General features: G+C 42.4%; 1 protein-coding gene across 1 annotated transcript in view; it reads left to right on the top strand.

Moving 5' to 3' along the window:
* LOC124553431 (protein roadkill-like) overlaps window positions 1-11,121 on the top strand; it is a 28,229-nt gene extending 17,108 nt beyond the window's left edge. Inside the window, exons 4-5 of the mRNA XM_047127293.1 lie at window positions 2,148-2,300; window positions 11,031-11,121. Of these exons, the coding sequence (XP_046983249.1) occupies window positions 2,148-2,300; window positions 11,031-11,121 (244 nt within the window). The remainder of the gene's footprint in view (window positions 1-2,147; window positions 2,301-11,030) is intronic.
* Window positions 11,122-14,050: the final 2,929 nt, after the last annotated feature.

The raw sequence follows: 14,050 nt of genomic DNA, 5'->3' as shown, positions 1-14,050 counted from the left end.
TGCCTTATTGGATCTTAAGGCTTCCAAAGCTCTCTTATAATCTGATTCTAATACTGGACGTGCTCATGACATGTAAAACGGCTGTTTGGAGTCCACAGCAATGTTCTCTTGGTAGTCCGCTTTCGGTTCATCTCACTGAAAGCAGTAAAGCTGTAGAGTGCTTTAGTAGTTTCACAGAATATACAACCAGAACAGAAAAATAAAGAAAGAATTGCATCGCACATGTGGAAATAACAGCAATAACAATAATCAATAATACACAACATAACAAGACCAATGATAAGTACATGGTGTTCAACTAACGGAGCAAAAGAAGCACTGTCAAAAGAACATTGCTACAAACTCCAAAAAGTGTTTGTACACGTCAGGAAAATGTTGTCCCATGTAACAGCTTCGCGCCAACACAGTTGTCACTAGTGGTATTTGAACGTTATACCTTCTCATCCACGCGAGATCTAGGATGCAGTTACTCACCGATACGCTCTTCCCGTGCTCAGTAGCTCTCGTGATACTTTTAACTACCGTTTACACGTGCCCTGTTTCGGTTCATACTCCATCGACATAACAGCTTTTGGCACCGATCTGAGAGTCTGACATCTGGAAGGGTGGGTGTTAGTGTTGTCATCCCTGCATTTAATTTCACAGAAGGATCTTTAGGCTTTTCTATGTGCTGACTGCGTGCATCCTACGATCACTTTTTATTTATTTACCTGAAACTTATTGCAATCATTCTACTTCATCGTCCCTCGAACTTAGAATTACATTCTTTAGCGACCTGTAATACTTTATTCCTGGCTTTCCCTGGCTATTTTAGTACTTCTGTCTTTCATCAATCATTTTATGTATTTTTTCGTTTGCTCAGATTTCTTCAGAGTTGCCTTCCTTGCTCCAACATTTCTCTGTTCAGTTTTCGTGTTTCGCGTTGTCAGTGACACCAGCTGCTGAAATTCCAGCTGACACATTCATTATCGCGTTATCTACAGCCTTACAGAAGTAGAAAAACCCATTTCATTCGTCAGCTCTTCAGTATCCCATTTATCTGCACACTGATTGCTCCTAACAGTTGTTTTCAGTTTGTTCACCACCATAACTAACTGACCCTACGTCTGCTCGTGCGTACCTCTTACAATTCATCGGATTCTCTATCTGGGAATGATATAATGCAGCTGCAACCTTCCAATTCTTCCAGGTCTGTCTTACACACCACCACCTTCCTCCTTAACCTTCTTGATAGCCAGAGACGCTGAGGCGCTGAAGCAATCATACAAATATCACAGAACAGAGAGTGTAGACTTGCAGTAATTCCGCCACACGGGCAGGGGGTCTCTCACACAGGGAGCGGTGTGGACAGAACCAGCTTCGAACTGATTAGCAAGTCCACCAGAGGACTGTTCAGTAATGACTGCACATGGTAAGCAAAATGTCTTGAAATTTTTTCTGGAGCTGCTGTCCTACAGGTCATACATATTTCAAAAGTGGTTGTAACAATAAGGAAATTGAGAAGTAGCTCAAAGTGTTAATCACGATATTTTTCAAATTTTGGAAGTGCCACCTGTCCTTAACATTTGACTGTCTGTTACCATTACAACAGCTATACAGACAGGCAGACGTACAAATGCATCTACCTGAAGCACATACTTTGGTCTGTACTGGTCTCAGATGCCACACTTCAGGGATTGGTACCCAACCAGTCCCAGGACGTTTATTATGTATAGTAAAACGACAATATCTAAAAGGGTGCACATGAAATGCGAGGTAGTTAAGTTATGTGGGTCACGTACAAGGAGGCACAATCCAGTTCAGATCATTCGGATCTTTGAGAACGATAGTACCAGAGCTGGCCTGTACAGTGGGTCTGTAATTAAGTTTTGTGGAAGTGTCAGGCACTGTGTGTACATTTTCTTCATGCTTGATTTTGAACTTCCTGTTGTGTGGTATGGTGAGAAACTGCTGTGGGGAACTCAGGTGGTGCAAATGAATGTGATTACTGCACTGGTAAATCATTTGTATTTACTGGACCACTACTCCTGTTGTCGGCGTGTGTTCCGCGTGTGTGTATGAGTGTGTGTGTGCGCTGCAGTGAGCCGTCCCCAGGACCCCACGAGGACACGCCTGCTCACACTGTGCCTCCCTCTCTGTGTGTGCAGCCCACCAGCCGCTGCACAGCTGAGGCCCGCCACCACCTCCACCACCACCACCACCACTGCCGGCACAACCTGCCAGACTCCTGCTGCTGCTGCTGCTGCTGCTGCACCGCCCACGACTCCTGCACCTGATGACGCCACTGTCTCTCACTTGCGGTAAGTTCTCACCATACACACACACACACACACACACACACACACACACACACACACACGACCATTCTGTGCTAGATAATATTTAAATACCGAAAAGCAAAGTGTAAATGCAGAGTCTAGAGTTAATGACGGTCAGCAAAGCGAACTGGCACTAAAATCAGAACAATACAGTCAGATGAATAATGGGGCTGTATCGACATGATAGGAGGTTGTATCGTGAGAGAGAGAGTCATTAAGAATAGGTTGGTAGGGAAAATAGTGAGTTATTGTTAACAGTTCAGTGATTCATTCTCATGCAGCGAATGTCAGCGATAATTCACGCACATACTCCAACGTCGTTCACAGAAAATCTGGTGGCAGGGAGCCACTGTGACTGCACTGAATGTGTGACTCTCTATGTCAAAAGAGATAAACGTCCAGCACTCTTGGCATATTGGAGTGGTCTAGCAGGGGTCAGATAAACACATGTTTGTGAGACCATTTGGGGTGGTTGGCAAGACTGAGACAGGACAAAAAGAAAAACAATTATTTGCCATAAAATTTCCGCTAATAACAACAAATATGCTCGTCAAGCAGCAAAGAGAAGCAAATGTCGGCAGAGCGTCAGCTCGTCAGGGTGTGGACGACTTTGGTCGACCCGCCGCAGTGTGGAGTAACAGCCAGTCCCAGTAACAACACACATGCGAAGCAGAAACTCTCTACGGTCGCAGGTTCGAATCCTGCCTTGGGCATGGGTGTGTGTGATGTCCTTAGGTTAGTTAGGTTTAAGTAGTTCTAAGTTCTAGGGGACTTATGACCTACGATGTTGAGTCCCATAGTGCTCAGAGCCATTTTGCAGAAACTCTGCCTGCTGTTGACCATGTTTCTGTCTGTCTTACCAACAAGTTTAAAGTGCTGTGACCACCCAGAGTCCACAATTACTTGTGCTGTGCACTCCTATCTCTGTCCTGCCCTACAGGTTTTACCCTCTACAGCTACCTCTAGCACCATGGCACTTGTTCTCTGATGACTTCACATGTAACCTATTACGCTGACCCTTGTACATGTCACGGTTTTCCACATATTGTTATCCTCACCTATTCTGGAGGGACGTTTCAGGGTTCCTCTGGTATGAATTCACCTAATTTCAATATCCTCCAATAGCACTGAATTCAGGATGCTTCGATTTCTTTCTCGTTTTTTCCCATAATCCACGATTCATTTTCATACAGTACTTTGTTACAAACATACATTCAGTGGTTTCTTCCCCAGTTAAGGACTATCTTTTGTACCAATAGCCTTGTTTAAGGAGGAATGTCCTGTTTTCGTGTGCTAGATAACTTTTTATAACAACCTCGCCTTGTCCCTAAGTGTAAATACGCTTCGCATTTAGCAGAATCCCTGCAATTTGTCAGCTTCGTGGTCCTTAATTCTGATGTTATTTCCGCCACTCCCCAATATCTTCCTCTTTCTTCTGTTCATTAATCCTAATTCAGAGATCATTCGACTATTTATTACATTCACCAACTCCAGTGATTCTTTCTCACTTTCAGGGAAAGAAATATCACCAGGAAATTTTATCAATGAAATGCTTTTTACCCTCAGTTTTAATTAAATTCCTGGAAGTTTCTTCAGTTCCACCAACGATTCTTTAGTGTTCAGACTGAATATTTGTGAAGACTACCAGCATCGCTGTCTTTCACCATCTTTAATCAAAGCACCAGCCCTTCCTGATTACTGTACATATTCTGTGTTATCTGCTGTTCCCTATGTCTTATACCTATTTTTTTTAAAAAGTTTCGTACACTTTCACTATTTCACATTGTCAAACGTCATTTAAAGATCTACAAATCCAATAAAGAGCTCCATTTTTCTTACACATTCCTTCCACTATCAGGTCAAAGGTCTGATAGGCCTCTCTCGATCCTTTACTCCAAATTTAGTGTGCTCGAACAGATCCTCAGTTTTACCTTTGATTCTTCTGCGTATTATAATTATTCTTGTTAGTAATTTGGATAAATGAGCTGTTTAGCTCACTGGGCGAAAGCTGTCGCAATATCGACCCTTGCTCGCCTCTGTAGTGTTTGGATGGTGTGTTTCTGGCAGTCTGTTGTTACGACTCCTGTCTCATGGATCCTACAGACAAAACTGAATTGTCGTTTGATTTTCACCTTCCCAAATGATCATGTAAGTTCCAAGGGAACGTTAACTAACCGTTCCACCTTGTTTGTGTGCAAGTTTTCCAGAGCTTTGTGAAATTATGAGTGTAATGGCCAGTACCGCACGTTTTCCAATTCGGCTTCCATCTCTTCTTCTGTCACGTTATCTGTTAGTTCCTCCCACTCAAAGAGGTCTTTAACGTACTATGTTCTTCCATCTGCTCTCTCTTGCGCGTTTAAAACACTCTTTGTGTAGTCATCCTTCCATTTAATTTCACAGAAGGTTGTTCCAACTTTTGCATGTGCTGAATGCGTCCTCCCTATGTTCCTTTCATTTTCGATTTCTTCTAATTCTTCCTGCAGTCATCCTACTTTTACTTCCCTTAAATTTCCGACTGATTTCATTTCAACAATGTGACCTCAGACTTAGTTCCTGGAGTGGCAGAGTATCGTCCTGACGCATTTACTTGATATTTTCCTGTCGTTACCATTGAACATTCTGGATGGTCGTTAAATAAGGGACGGTATAGATTAGAAGATTTATGTTTCCGAGTGCAGAAAGCTCGTTCCAAGCTGAAACTACAGCCACTTTAACCTTTTACACCGAAAATTATCCAACTTGACCCCCACGGGGTCAAGGAGCGAGCTACATGTGATGGTACTCCGATAGCTCGGGGGTGTAGCATAAACCCTTCAAAGGGCTGACTGTGTTAGATGTAGGCTGAAATCTCGCTGGAAAGAATTTTTTATTTCTTCTGTAGCAAAGTTATCCTCAGGCAGACCCACAACCAGTTAAGAAGTTCTTAGAAAACGTCTCCACATAAGTTTTTTTCCTAAATTGATTCAGTGCGCTGTAGGTCTAAAAGTGAAAAAACTTATGGATTTGAAAACGTAGTTGCTGTTGTTTCGTCTTCTCCAGAGATAATTTCTAGTTTTTTTTTTTTAAATGCAGAAACAAGTGTAGTCACTCAATTGGGGCACTGAATAACTTGTTAACTTGAGTTCGTTATATGTGTGCACCCACTGCTACTTTTCCACACATACTTTCGTGGTAGTCCTGTGACACAACTTCATTGTGACTGTGGGCTGCGCATTGTCAAAGCCTCCTTTTGTGCAGGAAGGGCACAATATCTCGCCTACTCACGACTATTTATGGGCGTTTGTGCTATGGGAACATTGTTTTACTCTAGAATATTTTTCTTGTAAGGTTAACATGGTAAGTAGCAATACGTTCGCGTTACTACAGCGTACACCTCATTGTTTTCTTTTCTAGGTTTACTGAACTCTACAACTAAACGTAAGAAATAGCATTAGGAATGTAGTCTCCCAAATTATCTAACGTTATCGAACTTGCATAGTATTCATTAGACTGTTTCGTTTGCTTAACACATTTTCAATGCTTTTTCTTTGGTCATTGATGAGATTTCCTTGTACTGTGTGTTTTTCTGATTGGAAGCATTCTGTTATTCGCGCCTTATGAAAAATCTTTTGTAATCGGTGTTACACTGTCTTTGGTGATGCCAAGCAACGTATCTGTAACGGAGAGCGCTTTAAGTGAATAGTATTAAAAATAAAGTTATTAAGTTATAATGTAAATAGTGTCTACATCTACATCTACATCCATACTCCGCAAGCCACCTGACGGTGTGTGACGGAGGGAACCTCGAGTACCTCTACCGGTTCTCCCTTCTATTCCAGTCTCGTATTGTTCGTGGAAAGAAAGATTTTCACTATGCCTCTGTGTGGGCTCTAATCTCTCTGATTTTATTCTCATGGTCTCTTCGCGAAATATATGTAGGAGGGAGCAATATACTGCTTGACTCTTCGGTGAAGGTTATGTTCTCGAAACTCCAACAAAAGCCCGTACTGAGCTACTGAGCGTCTCTCCTGCAGTCTTCCACTGGAGTTTATCTGTCATCTCCGTAACGCTTTCGCGATTACTAAATGATCCTGTAACGAAGCGCGCTGCTGTCCGTTGGATCTTCTCTATCTCTTCCAACGACCCTATCTGGTACGGATCCCAAACTGGTGAGCAGTATTCGAGCAGTGAGCGAACAAGCGTACTGTAACCTACTTCCTCTGTTTTCGGACTGCATTTCCTTAGGATTCGTCCAATGAATCTCAGTCTGGCATCTGCTTTACCGGCGATTAATTTCATATGGTCATTCCATTTTAAATCACTCCTAATGCGTACTCCCAGATAATTTATGGAATTAACTGCTTCCAGTTGCTGACCTGCTGTATTGTAGCTAAATGATAAAGGATCTTTCTTTCTATGTATTCGCAGCACATTACACTTGTCTACATTGAGGTTAAATTGCCATTCCCTGCACCATGCGTCAATTCGTTGTGCTAAAAAAGCGAATCACTCCTGGTGAATGAGCTGCATCTCTACAGCACAATTTTACCCATACCACGTGAAACAGCAGCAAGATTTCTGTCAGCTACGAGTCATTTTCTAACTCGTGGTAATATTTTTAAGATAAAGTTTGACACGTTTACCATCTCAGGCGGAAACGGGGGGGATGAAACCTCACCGACTTTGGGAGAAAGTCACAAACTATATTCGTGTGTTCCACACACGACATGCGGAAGAAGACACACGCGGCCCTCACGCCGCACTTACCAGACGAAATTACTCCCACTGTCTGGGATCCACCCACAGATGTACGGCACGTCGCCAATGGCTTTTATCATTTTGAACAATTTTGATTCCAACTCAGTTATACTCAAACCAGAGTTGGCCGTCGAATATGGTAAAAGTCAAGGACATGTACGTGGAATTAATGAGAAGCAAAAGCGGAAACGTGACTGTACAAAAGTAGCCGCACTACGGCTGGAGGGCCATTTGGACAAACATCGGCACCCCTCACCTACCAACAAGTGTGAAAACTACTCGGTAGAGGGCAGTAAACAGGAAAGTAGCAACCAAAGCGAAACTTGAGGCAGTCCACCTGGGTGGTCGGCAGCACGTGAGAGAATTACGACCTGACAGCAGGCGAGGTTCGTACGCGCTCAAGTGAAGGACATCTGGTGAGTTATCGGACAATTGTTAGCCACAATAACACGAACTCTACTCCCAATACCTTGCCTTACAATTTTCTTGAATCGTAGCGACGTGCCGCGTGAATAAAGGAATGCTGTAAACTGGCTAAGAGGACAGACAACGTACCACCTGCCAGCAGAGGGAAGCGAGACGGGCGGGCGCTGGGTGGGTCGCCGCACGCACGCCGGCCACAAGCGGGCCACGGGGCGGCGCGTGCGTCGCTGAGGCGGGAAACTGCGAGTGGAACTTCGCAACATGTTTCAGTGCATACAGTTACGTGGAACAGCGTGCAAAGTGAACAGAAAAAGACGTAAACGCAAGAACATCATAATGAATCGTCCTTAAGCTCTTTTGTGTTAAACGGTGTTTCTTACTGACTTATTTATTTTTAAGGAAACATAAATCTAATTTGAAATACATAGGTCAGAAGCACTCTATTTTGTGTTGAAGGAATCTCGGAGGAAAAGCTGGTCCTCACGACAGAACACGTGGTACTTTTTAGTACACTTTATTTCACTTCAAAAATGGTTCAAATGGCTCTGAGCACTATGGGACTTAACATCTGTGGTCATCAGTCCCCTAGAACTTAGAACTACTTAAACCTAACTAACCTAAGGACATCACACACATCCATGCCCAAGGCAGGATTCGAACCTGCGACCGTACCAGTCCCGCGGTTCCGGACTGAGCGCCTGAACCGCTAGACCACCGCGGCCGGCTATTTCACTTCGTTCCGTATGTTAAAACTCCTTTTAACGAGAAGCGACTGCGCTGATTTCTGCTATTCTGCGTTACATTCATCGTCACCCGCTGTATCAGGAATCGCAGCACGGAGCTTCCAGCGCGTGCAGTACTCAGGGGTGGCAGAAGACCAGCTTTCCAAACGAGCCTCGGCAACCGAGGCATTGGGCGAGTTACAAGATGTTGAGAAATAAATCGGAAAGCAGACCATCGTGAACACGGAACTTGGAAGGCGTCGCTCTCAGCTGAGTTAGTTTGTGTGCAAACATGGTCTTTCAGATGAAGTGCTAAAAATAAAAAAAATTAGAAATAAAAAAAATAAAAAATAATGCGCGAAAATAGCGCAGCGACTCGCTGACAGGTATGGGGAAGGCGTCGTGGCCAGACCTCGGAATGGTTAAAAAATTAAATGAAAGAAAAGGGGTTAAGGGCGCGAGTTTCTAGTCTGCGTGTACTGGATTCGAATACCGCAAATCGCATGAATTTTAATTAGTTACGAAAAAGTTGACATGATTCTTGCTACATATGCTGAAGGTTCGTTTCTCACATCCGGCAATCATTTTTACCAAGCATAAGCAGCATCTCTCCCACCTCTGGTAGCCTGGAGGAGAGTCGCTACAGGTTGGGCCCTGACAGAGGCGGAAGTCACGCCAGGTCGAAACTCTGTCACCAGTCACCTTTCTTAAGCGATATCTTTTTAAATCAATGAGCCAATCGCCGTACAAGGCCGCAGCGCACTTGACTCTTACTGTATTCGAGCCTGAGATGTGAAAGATATTGCCTCTGGACTGGCATTCGAACTCAGATCTCCCTTTTCGTCACGTTTGATCACTTTCAGATTATGCATTTCCACTGCTTCATTGTCTCCACTTGTCTGCAAAGTCATAAAGACATTCACAAGAGACATCCCTGGGTTCGAATCCTGGCATGTCACTTTAAGTTGCAACATGAGCACAGCAAAATACATGTGAGATATTATTATGATTTTACCGATTCTCTGGGCTTTGTTGACAATAATGGTGGTACTGGTTTCGAGTCCCAAGTCAGACGGGCAGCTTTTCGTCCTGTCGTGTCAGTTTCAAACATGCCACTCCTAGCTACTGGTGAAAGAGAATAGTACAGTCGAGGTATCTTTGCATGTAGTCAACAACTGTGTGTCCAGGGTTCGATTGCTAGTCAGCAGAAAAGTTTCATAATTTTATTTACAATACAGAAATGCGCACATTTCGCTGCTAATGAAGTAAATCAGTGTAGAACGTCTACGCATGACTAGAAGTCAGTGTCGATAGGTACTGGGTTTGAGTGCGCATAACGCAAAACACTTTCGTCTCCTGGTTTCAGTTTGTCATCTCATTGCTGGTTAAAAATGACGACTTCTGGCGTTTCATTGTGCTTAGTTAACCATCCTATTAAGTGCTGCGTTCGAATCTCCGAGAAACACAAAACTTTATGGCAGATCATTTCAAGTTTCAACTTGCACACTCTTTGTTACTTGTGACTGAAACCATACTTGAGATATTTCTTCTTTACTTGTTAGATTGCATTCCCGGATTGTAGCGAAGTAAGAAAACTTTCGTCGTGTCATTTAAAGGAGGATGCTGCTTTCTGAGGTTTCATTTACTACAATAAATTTGAATATGCAAGCGTAATGGTTGTGTAATCTCGAATAACACGTTTTCTCGTATTTGCATTATGGAATTATTAATTTGCATGTAAACTGATGGTCGCACAGGGCAGTTGTCTCTTGTGGCCTCATGCAGTGAACATTTTGTACAGCCAAAGACTGTACCGAAAACAGAGCAGAGGAACAATCTTATGAGGACTGATTACAAATCAGGCGAAGCACAATTCAGATCGTTCCGTAAAGTTTCTGGCGTGCAGCCGCATAAATTCAGCCTCTTCTCCTAATATTTCGGCCGAACACCGTCCCGCCATCTGCAGAGTGAGCTGTGGTGACTGACGCTGGCGCACTTGGTCCGTCCTTTTAAACCCGAGGACCGAACCACTGAATTTATGCGGCTGCACGCCAGAAACTTTATGGAACAGTCCTTACGCCGCAAAAACATCAAGATGGACGACAACTGAGATCGTTCAGATGATTTTGAGCATGGCAGTACTTGTTAAATACATGTGCGTATGCTATGAGGCCATAAAATGTCACACACACACACACACACACACACACACACACACACACACAGTTTTTTATGGGGGTGGTGTTGCCGAGTTGGTGTTTATCTCTCACATGTTTTGAATAAATTGTTGTCTATGTGTCAGAAAGTTTGTGTTTCGTGAGGCTGAATGAAGAAAACTGCCGGTAACTGCAGTGAAATTTTTTTGCCTGCATAGCAGGAAAGTGTCTGTTTGAAAACCAGGAGATGGGACTCTTCTTGTGTGTGACGTGTGGCAGTGAAGCTGCAGACAGAGACCAGTATTAGCTGCAAGAAGCGTGTTCTGTAGTGGAGGTGAGCGACTGGTTAGGTGTTGCGTGCCGAGAGCGAAGGAAGTGACTTGCAGGAATGAGTGTGACAAAACGTGGTAATGAAATTCTTTCATAGGTTGTATAATGCTATTTGTAATGGACGATGAATGAAGATTTTCTTATGAGGGGGGTAGAACAGATGTACTGTAATTTAATACATACACACAATTGCGCACTGTTTTGTACTGTGGGAGGGGGAATACGGTAGGTTTGTTTCAGGACAGATTTGTATTCGCAACAGTTGTTTCCTCGTGTGGCTGTTTTGCTCGTTCTGTGTGTTGTGTGTTTGTAGCAGAGAGTGGCAGTTTGTGTGTTTTGTGCAGGAGCCTCTCTGCCGAGGAGAGGGGCAGGAGGCTGGTCCTGGCGGTTGAGCAGGGGGCAGTGGGGGAGCTGAGGGCGCTGATCGCCACATGAGCTTAAAGCCTGCGAAGATCCCGACACAGTCCCCGCCCACCCCACTTAAGCTCCACCCCTGATCAGCAAGATGCTCCGCCCAACCGGAGCAAAACGATACACATCGTCGCAGATATGTTACTCCTAGAACGAGAACTAGAAAATGAACAATTTCCAACGTATAATGCAAAGACTTTAAGTTTCAGGTATTAATGTAAACGTTTACAGATTATAACTGTATGTTATTGACGAAGTAGAAGTGTCTATAACTTAAAATGGATTTCCGGTACCTAATGGTATTTACAACAAGCGGAACAAAAAATCACAAATGATTTAAAATAATAAATGAAAGCGAAATACAAACGTGCTGTCTGTTAATTATAATGTGAGCCAATTAGCATCAAATTAATCGCTTAATATAACGTGATTTTTCGGGAAAACTACACTTCGCAAATAATGTGATTGGAAATGTTACGTATGTCGGTAATAAAAGCTTACGATGTCGCGGATGGCAACAGAGTTTATTTCTTTTATTCATCCAAAAAAATCTTTCCAGATTATAAGACACAGAACAAACACAAACCAAAACAGCACAGTAAAAATACTGTATTATGTCAGTAGAGACATAAATGTAGGCTTTATCCACCAAACAGCTTGCACTATTTTCATTAGCTTCACTATCTTGTTTCTAGTCCCTGTATCTCAAACATCCAAAATATTCTGCTACGGAATGGAAGCGATAATCTAATAAGAATAGACAGGTCTACTTGTTTACAATGTCCTCACTTGACTCAATATTTTTATGTTTATAAAATGTAGCTTGACTCATTAGACCTAAAGAAGTGAAGAATATAAAAATCATACTGATAACAAAAACGTTATGAAGACAGTCGTATTTTCCATACATGACACATGAGGTATTTCATTAATATAGTATTTGCGTCTGTATGTAAAGTTAGAAGTAGGTATATTGCAACCTATGAATTATTGTTATAATTACCAAATACTTCAATGGAACGACTAATTCACTTAAAAATTACGTACTATTTATTGATCTACTTTCAGTTTATCTGTAGTGACTTAAATGTTGTGTGGGTGCAGGAGTGCCTTAAGAAGTAGGGGCTCTTATTTTGTATACTTGCTGTAGTGTCCGTTCTTGTTACGAAATAAATATTTAGCGTTTTCAGTAATACTTTTTCTTAAAAGCAATTCGTTTAATAGAAATCCCAATACTCGCGACGTAGGCCGAAATATTGTGTTACATAAACATTAAAATATCTGCTTAAGTTTTCTTAATAATTTAAATTTCGTTAAAACAAGGCAGCAGTTAGTTCCAGTAGTGTCTATTCTGTCTGTTCTTACCAGAAAAGAGTAATTAAACGTTTTAATTCATTTTTATCAACACAGTTCGTATTTGTTACTGGTTAGACAGACGTGATGTAGGCATACAATTTCTGAGTTGCTAACGTTTAAAAACATATCCAAACATTCTTTATAACGTGATTCTCCAAAACCAAAGCAATTAGTAATTAATTCTTCTGCCGCTGTACCTCTAAAACAGAACGTAAACAGCGGCAACAACACAAAACAATTTATCATCGCGTGTGTGTGTGTGTGTGTGTGTGTGTGTACTTACAGCCGATCTCACGTCCTTGACAAATTTGAACTAATTCTTCTGTGGAATTCAATCATGAGTGAGAGATGCAGGAGCTGTTATAGAATAGCGAGTAGGGTGATTTGTTGCCAGTCTTGTAGAAAATATTCTCACTAAGGTGGAAGGGGGGGGGGGGGAGGAGATGCTGTGGGGAGAACACTGGGAAAACTCCTGGAAATGCAGAGTATGCAGTAGGAACATTTTGTTTGAAGAACAGAAAAGGAAGCAAGTAGGAATTGATCAGGATCAAGAGAGATAAAGGGGAGGACAGTGGTTAAGAACTGGCAGTGGGCAGGAAGAAAAAACGCAAAAAACAGGTATTTACTTCTGCTAGAGTTCAGTGGAGCAGAGCCTTGGGTAGGACTAGCAACATGAAATGTACAATGCATTTCAAACAATGTCAGGAAACCTAGGAGTATACAACGAGTTGGGAAGAAAAAATGTGGTGCTGCTAGATAGTAGTCATGGGCAAGATGTAGGCCTCAGTTACAGAAAAATTAGGGTAGCATACAAGGTCACGAGTATATTCAAAGTAAATTCAGGGCTTTGTCAAATGATGGAGGACTTAAGGTCTTTAGTTACTGATTTCACAAAAGATGACCATGTGGTGATTGTGGGTAGGGGTCGGAAACAGTTTGGACAGGAATGGGGCATGAGACATAGGTGTTGACCTGGAGAAGACAGTTTCCCTGACACATGTCACAAATGCACACTTTGATGAGTTGTCCCAGTGTCATGATCAGCCACACCTTTATGGAACTTTGAGGCAGATTAATGTGGGGTTACAGAAGCCAGTGATGGCAGCCAGGTTCACACATGGTGCTGTCATGCCAGTCAATACCATCATGGTGTCTCACTAGACATGGCCTAGTCCTAAGCAGGAAGAGGAAGAGAAGATTGGTACAGTAGATTCACCATAGTATATGGGGTGTACCTCGGGCCAAGCATGATGAAATATTTGCTGTCATACACAGGAGAATCAGATCCTTTTTATAATAAATCCAGATAACAGATTTCCCCAACTTAAGAGTATCTGCAGCAGATAAAAAAATCTGATACAATAGATTACAATATGGATATTTTTACATGTCATAAGAAAACAAGAACCCATCGGAAGAAGTATCATGGGGCATTCCAGAGACTTAACAACTTTTCATCAAATCATACAATCAATAAAACATAAAATACAAGTCTGAAGGTGAAATCCAGTCATTGTACTGCACAGTAGTTTCTGTCACTGAGCACTGGTGTAAAGACACAGAAATCAAACATGTATTATTAGCATTGTATGTAAAG

Source organism: Schistocerca americana, chromosome 11 (assembly GCF_021461395.2).
Source record: "Schistocerca americana isolate TAMUIC-IGC-003095 chromosome 11, iqSchAmer2.1, whole genome shotgun sequence".
Taxonomy (NCBI): domain Eukaryota; kingdom Metazoa; phylum Arthropoda; class Insecta; order Orthoptera; family Acrididae; genus Schistocerca; species Schistocerca americana.
This window is presented reverse-complemented; position numbering and strand designations above follow the sequence as displayed.